Source organism: Poromitra crassiceps, assembly GCF_964638095.1.
Source record: "Poromitra crassiceps genome assembly, chromosome: 27".
Lineage (NCBI taxonomy): Eukaryota > Metazoa > Chordata > Actinopteri > Beryciformes > Melamphaidae > Poromitra > Poromitra crassiceps.
Genome location: NC_139650.1, coordinates 2,908,435 through 2,931,787, shown reverse-complemented (window position 1 = coordinate 2,931,787; position 23,353 = coordinate 2,908,435). Strand labels below are relative to the sequence as shown.

Below are 23,353 nucleotides of genomic sequence, written 5' to 3'. Positions count from 1 at the left end.
GAGAGGAAAAACGTTTCTCTCTTTTTAAAGCGCTTTCTGATTCAGTGAGAGAAAGAGAGAGAGAGGGGAGGAGGTGTGTGGAGGAGCGTTTCCACAGGCTGGCAGGACAGGACACAAAAGTCGCGAGTCACAGATAGACGCCAAGTTCTCCAAGCCGCCCACGGGCAGACAGACAGACAGACAGACAGACAGACACTGCCTCGTCGTCGTCGTCGTCGTCGTCGTGGTAACAGATTTGTTCAAAACAAGATTTGACCAGATTTTGTAACAATTTTGGGATAACGTAACGCAAGCGATGCAGTTGTGTGTCCGCTTATACTGCAGCCTGCGACTTCAGAAAGAGCTCTAGCGTGAAGTTGGGAGAAAACCGGTTTTCCCTGGGACCCTGCCTGCCTGCCTGCCTGCCTGCCTGCCGCCGCTTTGTGTCTGTTTTTCCTGTTTGACAGGCCCGTCACCGTGCGTCACGTTACAGCCGCCGAGCACAGGCTCATCGGTAAGTTTCAAACACTTTTTACTACAGCAAAAGTTACCATTTTTGGGGGGGGTCTGTGTGGCGGACGCGTCTACATGATTATAAGCTGCTCCTTTCTTCTGCTATGCTTCTTACACACTACGGATCGGGTTCATGTTTGTTATCCACTGACAATGGCCTTTTCAGTACCGTTTATTACCAACAATAGCCTCATACACTTCATTATTACTGATGATGATGGATTATAGGCTGCTTGAACGATTCCACCCCAAATCGTGACTAAACCGTGCCAAAACTAGCTAAAGATGAGGGGTGTGTTTTAATAGCACAAGGCCATTTACACTACTTATTAATAGCCTATTGTAAAGTAGCCTACATTTAAGGGACATAAAGCAACTTAATGTTTAACCACTTGTGGACAATGACACAAGGATCCAGAAAGGCTCTATTGGTACATTGAAAATCAGAATGGAAAAAATCCCTCACAATATGCATTAGATATTACTGGCTAATATAAGTTATATTATATAACAATCCTAAAGCTGGAAAATATAGTAGTGCCAGAGAAAACAAATGGTAGCCCTAAGTACTTATTGTTTTTCGAGCATTGTAAAACCAACTCTTTTATTTTACATTTCTGGATTTGTCAAACATTCATGTCTGTCAACTTCAACAAACAATTGCATAGAATCCATGGTGTGTCTGTTCTAACTGTATATAGATAGTACCCTTCATTTTGTGAGAGGAGCATTTTAATTTCTCTCCATTATAGACTTCATAGCGTGTGACCAGGCCTGGCGGCCTGGCCTTGCTGGTGGTGGGTGTTCCAGGCTGGGATTGCGTCTTGGTTTTTGGGTCAGTGTGGTGACAGCCTAGCCTACAGGTCCTGCCTTCACAGAGACGTTGCTCCAAGTCTGTAGTTACACCCCCTCCACGCACCCCTCTCTACTTGACCTACTCCAAAGCTAGTCTATCAGCCTGTGCCAGATGGTTCTGGCCGTTTGAAAACGCAGAGGAAGCCCATCCCTGCATCAGAGAGAGAGAGAGAGAGAGAGAGAGAGAGGGGGGAGGCAGGGGGTTCTTGTGAGCTTTATTGCAGCGCACATGTTGTTTTTTATGTTGCCTTTCAATTAGCACACATGCAATGTAAGAGTCTCATTTCCCTAGGGATCTTCTGTTAGTAAAACACACTTGAACCACACCGACTCTTCCTTCATTGCCAGTGATTAAAACAAACAAGCAACATGGCAGCTATTAAAATCCTACTGTACTAAAACACTATATTGTCCTGAGATACTGTAAGCCGCTATCAGGGGAACGTTGTTGGGGCGAGGCGGTGGGTGTTGTACACACAGACTCACTCACCCCCAGGCAAAGTTTAATTAGATGTGTAGGCTGTTCGTGTGCTGGGATCTGCTTTCTCCTACAGAACACACTAGCGTTTTGCTCATGACAAGAGGGCCAAAGTCTAAGGTGGATTCTCCTAGTTGGCTTTCACTATCACTGCTATATATTCCAATTAGATCTCCCCTGAGATGACAGAGGTGGTATTTTTTTGCAGTGTAACTGAGAAGAGAATGCAACATTTTGCTCCAAGCAGTTTCAGGGGAGACTCAGTCAATGGAAGTAAAATATATTACATTAGTTATCAAAAGGAGATCAGATCACATAGCATAGCCCGAATCTAAATGTGTCTGATTTGGTTGAAGAGATAGTTCAGACTGAGATACAATAGTTTTGAGGAATTTAGTGGTTTCCCAGAGTTAGAAACAAATAAGTGGCGTCAAACCTGCTTCAAACAGACCTTTTTATGTATTGGGTGTAGTCTGAAGTATGTCAAACAGCAATATCAGTCTATCACTTAGTGTCTATGGGATCAAATAAAATACAGTAATCATGATCCCATAGGCATCCAGGAATTGAGCAGGGAGGGGGGGGGGGGGCACCTTTTTCTAATCTTTGTCTGGGGGGAGGCCCACAGTCTCAGACTTTGAAAACCCCCTGTGCTGAAAACAAGCAGAAGATAAAGTGGTTAAACCGCTATTATAACTCTGTTATTTGCTGGAGTAAAAGCTTCTCCACGGTAAACGTGTTCTTGTTTTACAATTAATTGAGGTTTTAAACTTTAAACTCCTTGCAACAAAAAAAAGAGAAAAGAAATGAAAACACACTTCATGATCACATCATCATCACCACATCCGTGTGAATCTGCTTTGAATGGGCCCTTATTGGGACTTGCCAACACCTGTCGTAGAGTTGACAAGTCTGGGCCACAATCCATCAAACTTGCCGACCGTTCAGGTCACTTGACTGCAAGTGTGCACCTCCGCGATGATGATTTAAGAGGCATCTTATCTGATCTCAGATCAGCGCTGCGCTGCTGCCATGTGAATACAGTGTATGCACATTGCGCACACACGCTGTCAGTTACTGCTCTTTCCCCTCTCATTATCTCTATACAGACTTTAACACTGTTGGCTTGAGACAGCTGTACAGTTTATACAGTGGGCAGTCAATACTGTCTGTGTACTTTTGCCTTGTTTTCTGTAATCCTGTGGTCATTCATTGGCAAGAATGAGGTGAAAATGCAGACAAATGCATTGCAGTTTCACAATGACTATTGAAAAGTCTCTCGCTCTGAAGTCTTATAAAGATCTGTAGATTAGCATTCCAGATCTGTCCGGCCACGTGCTCCGGCCCTGAGTCGCTCCAGCCTCCAGCATACTGAGGAGTGTCAGGACTGGCTTTGATCGCCAGTTTAATCTACACAGCATACTGAGGAGTGTCTGGACTGGCTTTGATGGCCAGTTTAATCTACACAGCAGACTGAGGAGTGTCTGGACTGGCTTTGATCGCCAGTTTAATCTACAGTACACAGCATACTGAGGAGTGTCAGGACTGGCTTTGATCGGCAGTTTAATCCACACAGCATACTGAGGAGTGTCAGGACTGGCTTTGATCGGCAGTTTAATCCACACAGCATACTGAGGAGTGTCAGGACTGGCAATCTGGAAGATTGTTGCATTGTTAGCCTAACTAGCAGAAGATAGTGCTCTCTTTTTCAGGAGTGCCCTGTTCTCTCTCTCTCTCTCTCTCTCTCTCTCTCTCTCTCTCTCTCTCTCTCTCTCTCTCTCTCTCTCTCTCTCTCTCTCTCTCTCTCTCTCACACCTGGAAGCTGACCAGTACAACCACAGTCTGATTTGCTGGTCACTGAGCAGTTCCAACCTTGGGGTTAAGGGCCTTGCTCTAGGGCACCTCAGCTCAGTGGTGGTCATGAGGGAGGGGCAAGCGCTGCTTTTTCACTTTCCCCCACGCCGATATATCCTGCCGGTCCCGGGGATTGAACCGACGACCTTCTGGTCACAAGCTCGCTTCTCTAACCTTTAGGCCACCACTGCCCAAACTGAGTGTTAGACTGGGGTTATGAAGGTAGATTCAGAGATGGAACAGCAGAAGGTTATGAAGGTAGATTCAGAGATGGAACAGCAGAAGGTTATGAAGGTAGATTCAGAGATGGAAGGAGCAAAGAGTTGTGGCTGTAAGAAAACCCCATTGTCCCAGCAGGCCAACCACATAAGAACTGATAGCAGTGGTTTTGAAGTTGTGGAGCAACATGAACACCCGTCCACAGACTACTTATAGCACTTTAAATATCGGTTATGCTGCAGTTCCCCCCCGTGGCAGGAGAGGGGGTGTCGAGATGTCTTGGAAAATGAAGGACATTATGAGATATTTTCGGCTCATGAGAGCCTTGTAGGAGGTACAATTACTCTTCGCTGGCAGTTGACAAAGAGGCTTCAATGACGGCCCTCACTGCTGTAAATGACAGAGCTGAAGTGGACGTGCCAAACACAGACTGACTGTCTATAGGCCTCGTCACAGACCTAACCTAGCGCTACACGTGACCACAATTCACTCAGTCGTCTGTTAGTTTTATTTCAGTTTTGACTCCTTCTTCTCTGGAAGTCTGCGTGAGCAACGTCGCATTTCTTGCACACCAACAGAAGAATGTGAACGTGTCAAATTTAGATAACAAGGAACACAAAGTTTAATAGAGTATAAGATTATTACGAATAGAGTACCGCAGAGATGACGCCGTTTTTTTACGCCAACCCAGAAGTTAGCATCGCGCTGGGTTCCCTCGTCTTGTATGGGGTTTTTGGTTGCATGCCTGAAATAACCTGTTTGACAACATTTTATGAAACTGAGAGCTTTGTGTTCAGCGAGCTAATCTTCACAAAATTGTGAACACAACTTTTATGATTTTAGAAGTGTAAATGTGCAATCGGCAGAAAACGCTTAAAAAAAATCATGTTTTTTTGGTTCATTTCTGAAGATGATCTCTTGCTAAACACAAAGGTCTCAATTTCATGGACTTTTGTGGTGGACCTTATTTCAGGCATCTGATCTAACCAAAATCCCCAGAGGAAAAAACCCATTGACTTCCAGACAAGGGAACCAGGCGATGTTAACGTCTGGGTTTGAGGACTCATCCTGTGGCACAGTCTCTATTAGGAGGAGCTGGGCGAGGCTCAGCGCGTTGGACTCTTCAGCAGGGCAGATGCTTCCAGCCGGTTGACTCTGCTGGTTGGATTCTGCTCCTCCGGTTGAAGAGACCTTGAACTCTCTTCCACCCTGCTGCCCACCAGCAGCACATTTTATTAGATCATCCATGCTGAAGACACTGCTCCACACCCCCACGCTGAAGACATACAGACCTCCACACCCCCACGCTGAAGACACACAGACCTCCACACTGCTCCACACCCCATGCTGAAGACATACAGACCTCCACACTGCTCCACACCCCCACACTGAAGACATACAGACCTCCACACTGCTCCACACCCCCACACTGAAGACATACAGACCTCTACACTGCTCCACACCCCCACACTGAAGACATACAGACCTCCACACTGCTCCACACCCCACACTGAAGACCATACAGACCTCCACACTGCTCCACACCCCACGCTGAAGACATACAGACCTCCACACTGCTCCACACCCCCACACTGAAGACATACAGACCTCCACACTGCTCCACACCCCCACACTGAAGACATACAGACCTCTACACTGCTCCACACCCCCACACTGAAGACATACAGACCTCCACACTGCTCCACACCCCACACTGAAGACCATACAGACCTCCACACTGCTCCACACCCCCCACGCTGAAGACATACAGACCTCCACACTGCTCCACACCCCACACTGAAGACCATACAGACCTCCACACTGCTCCACACCCCACACTGAAGACATACAGACCTCCACACTGCTCCACACCCCCACACTGAAGACATACAGACCTCCACACTGAAGACATACAGACCTCCACACTGCTCCACACCCACACACTGAAGACATACAGACCTCCACACTGAAGACATACAGACCTCCACACTGCTCCACACCCCCACACTGAAGACATACAGACCTCCACACTGCTCCACACCCCACGCTGAAGACATACAGACCTCCACACTGAAGACATACAGACCTCCACACTGAAGACATACAGACCTCCACACTGAAGACATACAGACCTCCACACTGCTCCACACCCCCACACTGAAGACATACAGACCTCCACACTGCTCCACACCCCCACGCTGAAGACATACAGACCTCCACACTGCTCCACACCCCCACACTGAAGACATACAGACCTCTACACTGCTCCACACCCCCACACTGAAGACATACAGACCTCCACACTGAAGACATACAGACCTCCACACTGAAGACATACAGACCTCCACACTGAAGACATACAGACCTCCACACTGAAGACATACAGACCTCCGCGCTGCTCCACACCCCCACACTGAAGGCTGTCCTCACCACAAACCCTAATAGAGCACTACTGCAGGCGTACCTGCCCCTCCCTGCTGCGCTGTGCGCTGAGTTTGACCATAATTTTTGTACATTTCTGAATATGAGCATATGAATGTGTGTATGCGGCGCATGCATGATGCAGCAGACATGTGACTCCCTTCAGAAGGCATCTCATTGTGTACTTTCTGTAAGGAGCTCTCGTCTCCACAAGCTTCAGTTGAAAGGCTGCTATTGTTTCACTAAGCTCAGAGTTTGGCTGTGGATTGGAGAGATTATGAGGGGAAAAGGAAGTTAGAAATTCTGATCAAAAAATATTCGGACACCTGAAAGTGCGCGCAGTCTCTTGGCCTTGGATTGTCATCAACATCAACAATGCATTTCCTGCCTTTCATAAAGTGCTCTGACAAGATGGAGAAGTTTGACCCATCTATAACATCACGTCGCTTTCAACATAACGCTCTTCCCACACTGCAGACATGAATGAGTTGTTGTGCTGTGTTAGTCCTCAGATGTCAGCCTTCCTGCCTAATATAATCTAGCGTCTAGGCTTGATGATGTGAGATACAATTTTGCTGAAATGCACATAGGAGTGACTTATATTCTCCCTGATCTTCATTCTCACGCTGTGCATGTCTTACATTGTTTACAGTAAGCTATGGGTGAGACGCCACCCCCCACCCTACTAACCCCAGTGACATAGCCTACCTGCCCTCATCCACCCACTGTGTATTCTCTTAGAACAGACGAGTTGGCTTCCGCAATTTTCAAATGCTTCCGCCATACCGTCTGTACTTCGTGGGGGAGAATCATGCACCAACCGGAATGGGAAGTAGAAAGGCGGGTTTTCCGCTCATTAGTCCAATCAGAATCGCAGAAAGGCGGGTCTTCCGCTCATTAGTCCAATCAGAATCCAATATGCCGCATTTTTCGTGGACACACGTGTCGTGATTGGTCGGATTCCGTCGAACTTCTTTCTTGTCTGAAAGTTGTTTTCCCAACTTCCTTGTGCATGTTCTGGGGGTGTAACGTACAGCCGGATGTAGATGAGACAGTCTGTTTTAACACATTGAATGCCAGCCATGTTTTCATTCCTGTAGGTAAGTTGTGCCAGGGGTGTTTTTGACGATTCTGGCTCATTTTAGAATAGCCGAGGATTCTTTTCTGTTAAGAATTCATGAACACCAATCATCTAAAAATAACTAATAGAATGTGTGCTTTCTCTGTCTAAAAGAGTTAGTTTGCAGAGTTAGTAGTTATGTAGATATTAGCCGTTGAGTACAGCATGGTTTCAGCGTCTGGAAATTTATTCAGAGATAAATGGCTTTTTGTGAAACAGTCACTTTAACCATTCATTTTTGGCATCAGTAAGACCGTCAGACATTCTAAACAATAGTTTTGAACAGTAATTTCCTCCATAACAACAGGAAACACCCCTCTCATTCAAACTCCTCCCTCCGTGTGTCTTCTCCTCCTTCCTCCTGGCTCTAACAGCGGGCGTGTCAGAAGCGCGTTGCTGCTGCCTGCCTGCCTGTCTGCCTGTCGGGCAAGACGAGTCTGAAATGGATTACTGTAAAATCGCGTCGCCATTTCCTTGAATGGCTTGCTCCCGCGGTGTGTGTGTGTGTGTGTGTGTGTGTGTGTGTGTGTGTGTGTGTGTGTGTGTTCGCGCGTTGCTGCGCGGCTCTGGGGGGAAGGGATCTCTGTCCGTTCTGTGTGTGTGTGTCCGGGCTTCTGACTGTAAAATCGCCAAGCCATTTCCGCGGGAGGCGGCTGCTTTTGTGGCTTTTGGGTCCCGTGGCTGTGACTTCTCTCGGTCTCTGTCGCCACTTAGTGGTCGGTAAAATAGATTACACACATGCTCTTGCTCCAAATAGTTATCTCGAAGATGTAAAAGGGGTTGATTGATGTCCCACCGTCAAAAAAAAAAAATGTTTATGTAAGACGAGTTAGCTCGTCCTTGGCACTTAAGCGCTGGATTATGTAAGACGAGTTAGGTCGTCTATGGCACTTAATGAGTTAAGAGACTACCCACTGTGACTCTTTCCTTTAACATCCTTTCTACACAGGTGGTCCTCCTAGAATAGCACAACAGATAGTAGCATCGGAGCCGCTAACGTGTTGGTAACTGTCTCAAATGGATTTGTCTAGTGACTGCTGTGAGCAGAGCAGCTGACGACCTGGAAAAAGATCATGTGACACCTTGGGAAGACAGCTGACTGGAGGGAGCGAATCTGGGAATGGACCAGGGATCGTCCCTTTAAGATTTGGATTGACTCCACAACATGCTGAAAGTTAGCGAGAACTCCTATTGTGTGAGGTAGCATAGAGGCCTCATCACTTGATCTAGCTGGTTTGTATTTGGGCTAATGATATAAATACCATTATTTTGGTTGCGTCTATGTTTTAGTCATTGCCAGTGCAGTGAAGAGTGACAGGAATGAGTAACACTCATGACATCCATGCTGATTTAAGCAATATCACACTGGAGGTCGTGCTGCTGTGTGCTAATGTCGTCACGGCTGTGATTCGGTCGTAGATAATCACAGCCGTGACGACATTAGACAACAACAGCACGACCTCGAGTGTGATATTGCTTTTATACAACAGTTGTACAGCATAAACAAAGCTATTAATCAAGTAATAATAGCATTGTTTTAAGTAATCTGCAACAACAGATGATTTATGTCTGTTATTCTTAGGGCTGTGGCGATTCACTTATCTCCCGATTCGATACTATCACGATTCTTGGGTGCCGATTCGATTTATATTGCGATTCTTAAGTATTGCGATTCTACGATTATTGCGATTCGATATTACGATTTATTGCGATTTTTGTTTATTTTTTTCTTTTCTTTTTTCAGTTTGTTTGCTTTTTTACACTAGATTAGAACATGGGAAAAGTTGAATCATACACTAGAGACTGTATATTATATATCATGAGTAGGGCTGGGCAATATAGTTAAAAACAGGGGCGGACTGGGATCATAATTCAGGCCGGGCATTAGATACCAAGCAGGCCAGGCCGATATGGGCCAACCCGCGTGAAATTTGGGCCGTTTGAAGCCAGATTTGGGCCGTTTGAAGTCCAATTTTACAATGAGATGCACCCACTTTAACCCTGAAGTGTAATTATTACTTCAGACTAACTAATAAAGTAATAAAACCACTAGTAAACCAGTAGGCGGCGCCTGGCCTGCTGTTCAGTGAGTGGCCTGACTGCAAGCACCCAAAAAAAAAAAAATTTTTTTTTTTTTTTTAATTTGCGATTATCGATTCTGGAATAAAAGATCGATCCAAAAAATCGTGACATTAAAAATCGCGATACTTAGGTGAATCGATTTTTTCCCCCACCCCTAGTTATTCTCCTCCGGCAACAAAAACAGTTCCCTCAGGATTGCACTACCAAGTGTTGCCAAGCAAGCAACAATAGGTAAACTACCTGCCTGCAGTTTCCTGACTGCAAGCTAGCTAACCTAGCATTAGCTACTTTGAGGTTAGCACAGATGATTTCAGCTTACCGTTCATAATTCAGGTTAAATCCATATTGCTGGGTAGCGAGCGCTGTTTGAACGCAGCCTAATCAAGGAAACGTTTAGAACAGCTGTGAAGCGGAGTGATATACTCAGAGTGAAGCGCCCGTGATGTTATCGTGAAATATCAGCACGGCTAGGATCCCTCTTGTCCAATCAAATTGCTCCGCCGGAACTAACTGTGGTATTCACCTTATGTAGCCCCGCCCACTTGACCCAGTTGTGTTATGACTTCCTGGTCACACTAGTGCTGTACTGTCACAGGAAGTGTCAACACAATAGGAAGTCACTGGCTGAGCCCTGGCTGTATATCCCTGTAGAAGAAAGGATTCTTAATAGAACTCAGAGTGCCTCGGATGTCTTCCCTTTTTGCTGCCTTCAACACCTGAGGAACTCCCTGCAACCATACTGGACAGCTACCTCTCTTTTTGATCTTGTATCTATATATGCCCCATCCTGGAAGAGCACCTGATTTCTTTACTCTGCTAACTTATATTGATGTCTTGACCCAATGCAGCACTCCCATCTTTATCTCTATAATGGCTGAGCCCTGTGTTGGAACACGAGGTGAATAAAATAACTTTACTCGGAGTGCAAATTCTCTGGCAACCGCCTCGCGTTTCCCCAGTCCACCTCACAAATCAGCTCTTCAGCCATTACAGCTGTGCTGCAGTTGTTGGCTAGGCTTATTAATACATGGAAGCATAACAGACGTAGCCAGTGAGCGTTGTGTTTTTGGATGACACCCAGGCAGATTGTGTGTTGTTGGGGTAGTGACGTGAAGGCTCTGTGTTGATAACCCCACTCTGTCTCTGGCTCTGTGGCCCCAAGAGAAGAGTCAGTTCCAACAGACTGCAACCTGATGAGCCCCACTTCCTCTTGTGGGCCCCAGCTTCCTGGTGTGGGGAGGCAGGAAGCTCAGTAGTAGTGGCCCATAGGATGTGATGTCCTGCCTTTTTTTTATTTATTTTTATATAATAATATGACTTGGCTCTCTCAGACAGTCTATTCCACATGTTTCTCAAAGTGAACACCAAGTTGTGAGGTGACGTAAGGGTCCCACGCAAGACCAACACACCCCAATCGAAAACATTATTATTTATCTCGCCCTATTTTATAGTTATGAAGTCATGTAGGTTACTGCAATAATCAGGTCGAACTTTTGATTTTGATAATTAGGCCTACGTTGACTCATTTCAGCTAAATTATGGAAAATTCTGCAATATTCCATGTTTTACAGTTGGGTCCATTTTTATTACCGAATTCCATGATTCTGTCCGTTTTCTTCTGCATCGCAGCACCATCATGCCCATGCTCGCTCTTGTCTCTACTTGTTGGGTCTTTGAGCCGGTCAGGCTACTCAGCTGAGGGTGGCGTGATCTACGGCTACAGCTGTGGTGTGTAAAAGCTCCTGTGCATCTCTCACATTCAGAGACAGCCCAGCCCATGGTCCACTGGAGAGTCTTCCAAGTGAAGTCTTCAGACAGTCGAGTCATAACACCGCAGGTTCTCCAGCTTCTCAGCTGGTCCTGGCCATCAAGCCAGAACCCCCCCCCCCCCCACCCCACCCCATCCTGGGCTGTAATCACACCCCCACCCCCTTGATTAAACACACCCGCATTAGCTATGTGGGGAACGTGTCCTCTGCCCCGCCTTATTCCTCAGCAGCTGAGGTCTCTCAGTCAGCTCCTCGGGCCCCCCGTGACCTGTTTGTTCAGGAAGGGTACACTCTTTACCTAGGTTTTAGTTTCAAGCATAACACAACCTATATATTCTAGTGTCTCATCTACAGCTGTGATGCTTATTGCGTTTTAACTCTCTCCATTGGTCATCATTATTAGCGGTTCTATCCTGGAGAACATTTTGCATTTTTCAATAAAACTTTTCGATTTTCATGGAAAACCTCCAGTCCGTCGTTGAAGGGATCTGGAACTTAACGATCAGGCGGTCACATCCTGGAACTGAAAATGGTGGCCAAACACTGTTTGCTGGTATTGTATTTGTTGCCAGGCGACATTAGCTTATTGAACATTCTGCTGGGAAGAAGCATTGGGGGCTTTTGGGGCCTCCAGTGAGTTGAATGACATAATTCTTTGAGATAAAAAAAAAAGCTGTGCCTCTTAGTAAGACACCCCTCCCTCCCTCCATCACTCACCAACTCTCTCAGGGCATACATACTTGGCACCTACTGTATCTCTCTCTAAGCAAACACTTGGTATCGACCAGTATCCTTGGTGCTCTTCGCCATCTTTAGGTGGTCTCCCTTTTTCCTGCGCATGGTTTGCTCTGAGTGCCACTGGAGCTCACGGCTTGGGGCCTCAGAGTCTTTGTCATGCTGTATAATGGCTCTTTTCTCCCAGAGTAGCGTGGACCTCCAAGCCTCCTGCACACAGGACACCATTGTGAATGTGTGTGTGTGTGTGTGTGTGTGTGTGTGTGTGTGTGTGCGTGTGCGTGTGTGTGTGTGTGTGTGCGTGTGCGTGTGTGTGTGTGCGTGTGCGTGTGTGTGTACAGATTTGAGGAAACTACTCCTAAAATGTAGTTTAAAAAGCGGACTAGTTGTGTCCTGGTCGCTGCACCAGTGCCTCCTCTGGTCGGTCGGGGCGCCTGTTCGGGGGCGAGGGGAACTGGGGGGGAATAGCATGATCCTCCCACGCGCTACGTCCTGCCGGTGAAACTCCTCGCTGTCAGGTGAAAAGAAGTGGCTGGCGGCTGCACATGCATCGGAGGAAGCATGTGATATAATATAATAATATCGCGATATAATTTATTTTATTATTTTTTTCCAGGCCATGCCATGCCAGGCCTCTCTGCATCTGGTGATTCCCACCCCTAATCGATACTGTATCGATATTTCCCATATCGATGCGTTCAGTAACACTCAACACTCAGTAGTTTTGACTAAATTTGTCCACTAACTTATCAGTATAAAGTGATGTACCGTACATATTATTACACTACCTGGGTGGTACACAGTGTGTTGTATCTTTAGCTCTATTATTTAATTTTGAGTAAATTCTGTAGAACATCGCATCGCAATATATCGTGATACAATTGTATCGTGACCCAAGTATCGTGATACGTATCGTATCGTGAGATCCTTGCCAATACCCAGCCCTATTGTCTACTAGTACTAGCCTGCTTAAAACCATCTTGATAACGTGATCTCACGTTCCGTTTGGCTCTACGTGTCCGTCTGGACTCCAAGCCATCCACAGCAATGAGTGAGAGTACTTGCCTTGACTGACAACTCCTTCAGCCAATCAACGTCGCCAAATCCAGTCCTTCAGCCAATCAGCGTCGGATCCAGTCCAATCCAAACCCACTCGGAAGAACGGCGGAAACTGCACTTATGGCTGTGTAAACTACGAACGTTGACAGTTGGTCAAAACGGAAGGCGGGACGTCCGCTCAAGGCGGGGACATCCGCTCATTTCGCCAATCACCTGCCTCGGTTATGTTTACATGTGTCGTGATTGGTCGAATACCATTGAACTTCCTTCCAGTCTGCCTCTAGCTCAATTCGAATGGGCAGATTGTAGAAGACAGTTGAATGACCAAGTACAATTGGGGAGAAAAACTTGATAAAAAAAAAGACTAGTCCACAGTTCACACTGAAAGAATTTTAGCTGCTAGTTTTACTGGTAACCCCAAAATCTTATTTCAAAAATTATAATGTAATTTAACACTAACCACATATTATGACACGTGGATTTATGAGTTGTTATAGAGATGATACTGCAAGAAAGGATGAGACTTGTAGTAAAAAAAAAAGTTAGCATTGGTGACTTTTTCCTCGATGTGTAACTAGATCCAATAATGTGACCACAACATATTTAGTCGAGGTCTTGGCCTGCTAGTAGCAGCATAGGAAGTTGTGGCAAATTTTGTTATTGTCTAATTATAGTGCAATTATGGAAAAAAAAAAAACTACTGTATAATGTAATGTGTTACAATGTTACCATCTCCCACAAAATGTCAAACTACGACTTGAAAAGTCAAGCTATATATTGTGGTGTACGGAAGAACAGAGCAAAACGAAACCGATAAAGAGGCGGAGGCATGAATCAACTGCTTTGTGTTCAGGGAAAGAAAACAGAACAGCAGTAGAAGGGTTCAAATAAGTTGGATTTTTAAAAATCTCTTGACTAAATATTTAATCGTTTATTTTTTCTTTTAGAAAACTTAAATTTTTTGGTCGTCTTAACAGTCTTAGGCCATGTTCACATTACAGGCAAATCCGATTTGCTGCTAAAGTCATTAATCATCGTTATCTTGATTGGTTTCCCAAATCTGATTTGGGAGTGTGTCCGCACTGCCACAAATCTGATTCGGGCAAGTGTTCAAGTCGGATCTGCGTGTCTGTCCAGACCTCATATTATGTGGTTTGGGACAAGTGACACAAATCAGACTTGGAGCGTCCAGACTCATAAAACCAATCTGGATAGAATCATTAATAGGTCTCCAGCAACTTTGAAGTGCTTGCTACGTCCTACAAAAACACATGATGTCATTTGTTGGAGGAAACTTGTACTGTGCAAGCAATGCAAGCATGTTCCTGCCAAAATGTAGCCTAGTTCTCTGTGTGGTGGACAATGAAATTCACCTCATATAGCTCACTTGATATAGTTGCACGTTCATGTTTCATACTCCTTAAAAAAAATTTTTTTTTTTTTTTTTTTTTTACAATTGTCTCAGATTGGAAAATGGCAAAAGGCAACTGAACAGGCAAACGGAAGCAGTCCAAAAGGCTTTAGGCCGTGGTGTGAGAGGCACCCTGGGGAAACGCATGCTTTATAGGAGCAACTCTCCAAGTGAAGACACCATACTGTAACTCAACTGGCCAGCACAGGTGTTTCACATGCGCTGTTCATGTCATGTCTGATCTACTGTCAAATTAAATATCCAAGCTGTCAACCTCCTAATACAAGTAGGCAGACACTTTTTTTTTTAGGCTCTGATATCTCCCAGTTGGCACCGTAAACTGCAGACGTGAATGAAAATGAGCCATTGTATTCACACTTGAACGTGAAAGCTCCACTGTAGCAGGAAGATGTCATCTTGTTCCTCTGCTTCCTCTGATATGACTGAACGCAGATTAGAGGGGAACGAGGAACATGATAGGAAGGAACAAGCCCAACATGGAGAGCCGGGTCTGGGTTTACACACTCACCAGCAAAACAGCATCCCCTAACAGGGAGGTTCTGTGTGTAGTACTGACCCCCTAACAGGGAGGTTCTGTGTGTAGTACTGATCCCCTAACAGGGAGGTTCTGTGCGTAGTACTGATCCCCTAACAGGGAGGTTCTGTGTGTAGTACTGATCCCCTAACAGGGAGGTTCTGTGTGTAGTACTGACCCCCTAACAGCCAGGGAGGTTCTGTGTGTAGTACTGATCCCCTAACAGGGAGGTTCTGTGTGTAGTACTGATCCCCTAACAGGGAGGTTCTGTGTGTAGTACTGACCCCCTAACAGCCAGGGAGGTTCTGTGCGTAGTACTGATCCCCTAACAGGGAGGTTCTGTGCGTAGTACTGATCCCCTAACAGGGAGGTTCTGTGCGTAGTACTGATCCCCTAACGGGGAGGTTCTGTGCGTAGTACTGATCCCCTAACAGGGAGGTTCTGTGTGTAGTACTGACCCCCTAACAGGGCGGTTCTGTGTGTAGTACTGATCCCCTAACAGGGAGGTTCTGTGTGTAGTACTGATCCCCTAACAGGGAGGTTCTGTGTGTAGTACTGATCTTCTAACAGGGAGGTTCTGTGCGTAGTACTGATCCCCTAACAGGGAGGTTCTGTGCGTAGTACTGATCCCCTAACAGGGAGGTTCTGTGCGTAGTACTGATCCCCTAACAGGGAGGTTCTGTGCGTAGTACTGATCCCCTAACAGGGAGGTTCTGTGTGTAGTACTGATCCCCTAACAGGGAGGTTCTGTGCGTAGTACTGATCCCCTAACAGGGAGGTTCTGTGCGTAGTACTGATCCCCTAACAGGGAGGTTCTGTGCGTAGTACTGATCCCCTAACAGGGAGGTTCTGTGCGTAGTACTAATCCCCTAACAGGGAGGTTCTGTGCGTCTTTGCTGCTCACACGGTTATGAAAAGTGTTTGTCTAATAATGTAAAGAGTTTTAATGTAAGAGTTGCTGAAGAATAGTTCCCATTTTTCATCAAAATAAATACAGTAATGTGTTTTAGCACGATCACTCACACAACTATATTATTGCATCCACAGCCAATTTTACTGTGTCAAGATGCATTCTTCTTCATTTCGGTCTGTCATCACAATTGTATCTGATGGGGGACAGAGAGAGAGACAGGTACCAAAGGACTCGGCAAGCGAAAGAGAGAGAACTTTCCAATGGTCTATCATTTCTTCCATGTAAAGTCATGGGCAGGTCATAACTACGTACAGTATGTAGCCTGTGTGTGGGAGAAAAAGGCCAAAAGAAAGTGCTTTGCGTCTGGTGTAAAAGGGAAGGTAGATGAAAGGTGTGTAAAGTTTGGGGTAATGAAGCAGAGACAAAGCGTCAGATAAGCAGGAGGAGGGGGACAGAGAGGGAGCTGGCAAGCAGATGAAGAGAAAAGCCAGGGAGGGACGGACTGTTCCTCTGAGCTGAAAACGTGAGTGAGCTGTAATCTGATCTGGACCGCGGTGAGATCATGAGGGAGGACCTGCCAGCAGCCTCAGAGAGAGAGCAGTCCACCCTAAAGCTGAGGGAGGACCTGCCAGCAGCCGCACACAGAGAGCAGTCCACCCTAAAGCTGAGGGAGGACCTGCCAGCAGCCTCACAGAGAGCAGTCCACCCTAAAGCTGAGGGAGGACCTGCCAGCAGCCTCAGAGAGAGCAGTCCACCCTAAAGCTGAGGGAGGACCTGCCAGCAGCCTCACAGAGAGAGCAGTCCACCCTAAAGCTGAGGGAGGAGGACCTGCCAGCAGCATCACAGAGAGCAGTCCACCCTAAAGCCTTGAGCCCCTGCTAACTCTACTACCCTCTGTGGGGCTCTGCGCCTGCCAGCTCAACCTATTAAATAGCATATTATAACCGTTGGCTTGGACAGCACCAGTTGTTTACTTTGTAGGCACTGTTTTGCAGGCATACAATCACAGAAAAGGGGAAACTTCAAGACACATGAGATTGTACTTCAGTATAACAATATCTGCTTTTCTACACTCGTTCTGTGTGTAGTGCAATCAGATACAGATTCAGCTAGTTGCCATCACAATATAACAGCGGTGATCGATTACGTGTTTTTGTGTTAAGTTCAGTATTGTTTAAAATGGGGAGCCGTTCTATGGTTCATTGGATATGTTTATGGTTTCTGTCTGTGCCCATAGAAACCAAATGTGCTACACACACACACACACACACACACACACACACACGCACACAGTGCTGCATTCAGTAGAAGCTTATGACAGTCACACATGCAGCTAGGCAGAAGTCACAGCTGATCTGGGGTGCGAACCTGCTACCCTCATGTTGGTAGGCAGGGAATCTACCGGTACACTACCCGGACGCCCGAGTAGTCCCTGTGTTGACGGGGCCATGCCGTATTTAATTCTCCACTCATTCAACTGCGTTTCCTTTTCTCAAATGTGTTCTGTTCTTACTGGCTAGAGAATGTCTGTTAGAGGAACTGGGACCGGCCTTCAGGCTCTGTTTACATGACTCCACTAGAGTTACACTATCAAAACTTTTATAATCAAAAGTTTGTTTTTCTCCAACGTTTGTTTTTGTTTCAAACAGGGTTCTCCTCCTTGTTTGTGGTGATCTTTGATTTACACCAACGTTCTTCTTCTCTTCTTTTGCAGTCACCTCACGCGCTCCGATGGATCTAAGATAACGCAGTCGGTCGCTCTGAGCCTTGTCCCAAACTTCCAGCAGCCCCAAAACCCGCTGACATTGGCTGAAGATGGCAGATCCCACTGGGCTGGGCGGCGCTGACGGGGCGGGGCCGGGCCCGGCTGAGCTGGACGCCTGTAGCCTGGAGATCGAGAGAAACTATGATATCATCCCTACCGTCATCTGCTCCATGTGTTGCCTGTTCGGTATCATCTACTGCTTCTTTGGTAAGACACCAAACGTGCTGCTAAAAACTCATGTTTTTCTTATAACACAACACAGCATCTGAACATATGTGTACGTAACCCCGTGCTCTATATCAGAGGTTCTCAAATGTTTTTCAGCCAAGGACCCCTTACAAGATAGAAAATATACCGGGGACCCCCTCATTCTGATTTGTGATTTTGGGCTAAGCTTAATTGTTTCCACGGTAACGTGCTTGACTTTTAATTTGATAGGTTTGTTATTAGAATGTAATCCATGAACCATTTTAGATTTAAAGCATAAACTATTTTCGTTGAACTATGAAGATTTTGATTTTTTTTTTTTTTTTTTTTTTTATTACATTACATTTACATTACGTCATTTAGTAGACACTTTTGTTTTATCCAAAGTGACTTACAATATCACAATTTGTCAACAGTACAGAAAACCACTATGCAACACAATCAATGACAGCCAAGATATTTTGATAGACTAGCAACCATGTAGGAAGTAGTTTGAGAAGGAATAAGTAACATGTAGCATTTTATAAAAAAAAAAAAAAAAAAAAAATTTTTTTTTTTTACTTGAAAACTTTTCGCGGACCCCCTGGCAAAGTGCCACGGACCCCTGAGAACCACTGCTCTATATGGTACACAGTTTGATTTTGCCAATTCAAGTCGGCTATTCGGTTGCTCTCCTCTAGGAGCAGATTGCAACATGCATTGGCGCCATTCCTCCTTGTAAAAATGTGATGGAATCAGGCTGGAACATAAAAAAGTGAAAGTTGTGTATTTGTCAGTCGTTGGAAACTCCCTCATGTCACAACAATTTCACAGCCAACTGATTTGAGATATTGAAGACGTCGGGCCATTTATGTTATCGTCACGCATGACGGAGATCCACCACTGTGATGTTGTGCAGTGTGTTATAATCATGCCTCACACAGACACATGTGCACACACACGCAAATGCACACGCACACACACGCACACACACACACACACACACACACACGCACACACACACACACATGAATCATTTCCCGTGAGGATGACTCTACTGGTCAAGCCTGCAGCCTTCATGAACAGGCTGTTGCCTTTTCTTCCAATAGATTGAGCATAATGATCGCATTGATTTCCCTCATTATCGACTGAATGATGCCGCATTCCAGACAACTCAGACCTTGGGATTTTCTGACCTCCTACTAGAAAAAGTACACTGGAACGCCACTCAGAGTCGGAGTTGCGACTTGTAAACTCGGGGGTGGGGGGTGGGTTGGGGGGACTTCACAGAGAATCAGTTGTCTGATGTCACCCAACACACAACAGTGTTGTGCAGCTGGAAACACCTAGTTGGAGGTGGGACTTTTCAACTGGCAAATTGTCACCTCTGAGTTGTCTGGAATCCTAAAACCCGGAAGTTAGCATGGCCTGGTCCCCTCGTCTGCTAGTCACTGGGCTTTTTGTGTGGGGATTTCCCATTTGGGTTACAGTATTATGCCTGAAATAAGGTCTGTGGTTAACAACAATTTATGACACTGAGATCTTTGTGTTCAGCAAGATCATCTGCACAAATGAACCCGATTATTTTCGAAGCGTTTTCTGGCAATCTCGATTTTTGCCGATCACATTCACGCTTCAAAAATCATAAAAGTGGTGTTCATCGTGAGTCATCGTACCACTGATCCCGTCCCGTGTCTTCCAGGTTACCGCTGTTTCAAGGCGGTGATGTTCCTGTCGGGGCTGATGTTTGGCTCCGTCATCATCTTCTTGCTGTGTCACAAGGAGCGTGTGCTGGACACCCAGCTGAGCGTGGAGGCCAGCGCGGGCATCGGCCTGGGCATCGGCCTCCTGTGCGGCCTGGTCACCATGCTGGTGCGGAGCGTGGGCCTCTTCATGACCGGGCTGCTGCTGGGGCTCCTGCTGGCCCTCGCCGCCCTGCTGGTGGTTCACCAGTTCTACACGCCCGGCAGCGTGTGGGTGCCCCTGGGCACGCTGCTGGGCGCGGGCATGCTGTTCGCCGTGCTCACGCTGCAGTGGCAGAAGCTGTTCACCATGCTGTCCACCGCCGTGTTCGGGGCGGCCATCATGACGGTGTGCGCCGACTACTTTGTGGAGATGCTGGCGCTGGCCACGCACGTGTACGAGTGCCTGCGCCTGGCGCCCGGGCCGCCCCTCTGCTGGTACAGCTGGGTCATCCTGGGCATCTGGCCCGCCCTCAGCATGATGGGAGTACTGGTCCAGTGGAAACTGACGGACGACAGCTTCTCCCACACTGAGGGTGAGGATTATATATATATATATATATAATATCGTCAGGCTTACACACTATGGCTGGGCAATACATTGATATTATATCGATATTGTGATGTGAGACTAGATATCGTCCGAGAATTTTGGATATCGTAATATCGCGATATGAGACTAGATATCGACTTAGACTTTGGATATCGTGATATCGAGATATGGCATAAGTGTTGTCATTTCCTGGTTTTAAAGGCTGCAGTACTGTCAACTTACCAGACTGTTCTAGCTGTTCTATTATCTCTCTTTACCCACACGTAGTCATTATATCATCCGCATTACTGATTATTATTGATCGAAAATCTCATTGTGTAAATATTTTTGTGAAAACACCAATAGTCGTCCCTCCAAATAATATTGTCGCAGTAAAGTGTTTGGTGATCAAAAGAAGAAGTGCTACCGGTATTTCATTTTGTCCATGTGGCCCAGCCCCAGCTTTAGCTTTAGCTTACACTAAAGTGTGAGCAGACTCTGTCATTCTGTAAAGATGTTTTTCACACAACGTTTCAGTTAGGATTTTGGATGGAACACGTTTCCATTACGAGCTCATTATATTCCCTCCAGAGTGACTATGAGTCATAGTAAATAAAAGCGCCGTTGTTGTAAAACTGCCTTTCTCAATCCCTCCCCTGCCTTCTTTTAGTCATTATCAGCCGGAGACAGAAGAGAGTCCAGCTGATGCGGATCAGAGAGAAGGATGCCAAGAAGCGACAGCAGCCAGGTGGGCAGGAAGGCACGTACCGCCGTAAAGCCACCCCAGTGAAACGTTACGCTGGGGACCTACTGGCACCGGTCAGTGTCACCCCCACATGACACACGCTGTAGTTAGAGATGATAGTTCTAGAAATGACATGTATCTCTTGAAAGTTTGTTCATTTGAAAGAAAGGGGGGGGGGGGGGGGGTGTTCAAGGCCTTGAAAGTTTTCGAAAACAGACATGGGTCATTGAAAGTGCTTGAATTTATATATTTTGTGCAATTATAGAAATTGAAGTTATTTTGAGATCTTTTACTTAACATTCGTAAATAGGTTTAACACAGCACAGTTGAGAAGTGTTCACACATTTAAGCCTCTCTCTCTCTCTCTCTCTCTCTCTCTCTCATTGTTGTCTGTGAGCTTCGGTAAAGCCTGCTACTTCTCATTATAAAAATGTAACAGTAATGAATCTTGATCCGTGTCTCATCTCAAAGGCCATGTTCAGACTAGGAGGCCAAATCTGATTTGTGAACTTTAGTGACCTATGATTCTATCCAGATTGGTTTTATGAGTCTGGACCATCGACATAAGTGGTCTGGACGCTCCAAGTCTGATTTGTGTCACTTGTCCCAAACCACATATGGAGGTCTGGACACACAGATCCGACTTGAAAATCAGATTTGTGGCAGTGCGGACACACTCCCAAATCAGATTTGGGAAACCAATCAAGATAATGATGATTAATGACTTGATCAGCAAATCAGGGATTGGGAAGCCTGCCCTGTGAAACTCAGCGCAAAGAACGTTGCTAAACGTGAATCGTACTTATTCTTCCCAGATCCGTTTCAAGTTCAAACAGCCCCCTTTTTTTCTTCCTGCCTCTCTCTCATGTCTCTGCCTCGTTTTGTTCTTTTCTCTCAGAGCTACCTGCAAAGTCTGCGGGACAGACAGACGGGCACGGGCACCTCCCTTAGCAGCGTGGGCACCGCCAACCACACCATGATCGACCTGGACTATGACACGGGCTCCACCGTGCCGCTCACCGCCACCACACCGGTCATCAGGGTCTGAGGATCAGGGGACGACGCCCTCGGCCTTCCTGACGTCCACTAGATCCTATAAACTTAAGGGTTTTTAAAGTCCCTCAAATGAGGCGGAGGGAGGAAACATTCTATACCAGCGCACCTCTAACCAGTGTGTCCATCCTGGATGTTTTGTAGAGAGCAACCTGGAGTTCAGTGGCATGGGTTCCCTGTTGGTATGCTGCTTTTCTGGGGTGAGAAGGACGAGATGTTGAGCCCCCAATCGGGGCACCCAGACCCTTATCAGTCTGACGGCTAATAAGACGGCTGATATCTCAGGGTCTCCGGTGGAAAGCGAATGTCCGCGTCAAGACTTCCGCTTCTGTCCACCGCGGCCGTTGTTTCCAGTCCAATTGACGCGAGAATGGAGTTTGGAGTTGATCGATCGATACTTTTTGTAGGTGTTTTAGGTCCAGACGACGTTTTGGCTGATCTCTATAAACAGATAACCGCATATGAGACGTCGTCGGACTGTAAACAACGACGGAAGCGGAAGTCTTGGCGCGGGCGTTCGCTCTGCACCGAAAACCCCGAAATAACGTCCGTCTTACTGGTCGTCAGACTGAGAAGACTCTGGCTTCCCAGATTGTTGAGCTCACTGTTTGATGAATACTATAACCACTGCAGCAATGAGTTTCTCAGAGAGAGAGAGAGAAAACTCAAAAAAACAGATACTAATAAACTAAGGTCATACATTTCCTCATGTCAAGTATTAAATACGTAACAGCAAGTACATGCCTCAAAGACAGATGTATTTGTGTTTGGTGATGGATTATGGTCATGACATCACATGAGTACTTTGTATGACACAACCTGAGTACTGTGCTTAAAAAAAACTCTTAATCAGTGCCATGAAGTGTTATTTGTTGTGGGTACCTGTCTTACTGTTTGTATGTTTAGTTGAATTATTTTTGAGGGCATGTCCTTTCATTTTGTGTGTGTTTTAGATGAAATGTGATGAAACAGAAATACAGCACATGACGTAGACAGATACATGGTCCATAAATATGACAGTGGAAAAAATAAGTAAAATAAATGGTGCAATTGAAATAGTTTTTTAGCTCCTTTCTAGAGCTTTTAACAACTCTAATGCTATGGCCTTTTTTGTTTGCAATGTAGCTTTTGTCAAAATAGGTGACATGACTTTCATGTGTTTTTTAGACTGTCGAGTATACTTGTGGTGTATCTGAAACATCTTTTAATAATTTAATTTATATTATGAACAAGTTATCAGTAGATTGATGAAAAAAGAATTAACACATACTTGCTGTTAATTTGTAGATTTCTAAAGAATGATCTGTTTTGTTATTTGTGTGAATGATTTTGCAGGGACAAACGCTCTCGTCACCTGAATCTGTACATAACTGTTGATAGGAATTTT

General features: G+C 45.8%; 1 protein-coding gene across 2 annotated transcripts; it reads left to right on the top strand.

Moving 5' to 3' along the window:
- Positions 1–62: 62 nt before the first annotated feature.
- LOC310799205 (transmembrane protein 198-like) lies at positions 63–23,350 on the top strand. Of its 2 annotated transcripts, none has more exons than XM_083661770.1 (5): positions 63–493; positions 17,658–17,915; positions 19,597–20,172; positions 20,839–20,916; positions 21,812–23,350. In XM_083661770.1, the coding sequence occupies exons 2-5, from the start codon at positions 17,759–17,761 to the stop codon at positions 21,862–21,864; spliced, it is 864 nt and encodes a 287-aa protein (XP_083517896.1). In that variant the 5' UTR covers positions 63–493; positions 17,658–17,758; the 3' UTR covers positions 21,865–23,350. The 2 variants fall into 2 exon arrangements, with proteins under 2 accessions (XP_083517896.1, XP_083517895.1); XM_083661769.1 differs by having other exon boundaries at positions 20,839–20,987.
- The last annotated feature ends 3 nt before the right edge of the window (positions 23,351–23,353 follow it).

Excerpts from the sequence above, each read along its gene's own strand:
- LOC310799205 (XM_083661769.1), top strand. The coding sequence starts at position 17,759 with ATGGCAGATCCCACTGGGCTGGGCGGCGCTGACGGGGCGGGGCCGGGC. Across the intron at positions 17,916-19,596 it reads TATCATCTACTGCTTCTTTG|GTTACCGCTGTTTCAAGGCG; the intron begins GTAAGACACCAA and ends CGTGTCTTCCAG. Across the intron at positions 20,988-21,811 it reads CTGGGGACCTACTGGCACCG|AGCTACCTGCAAAGTCTGCG; the intron begins GTCAGTGTCACC and ends CTTTTCTCTCAG.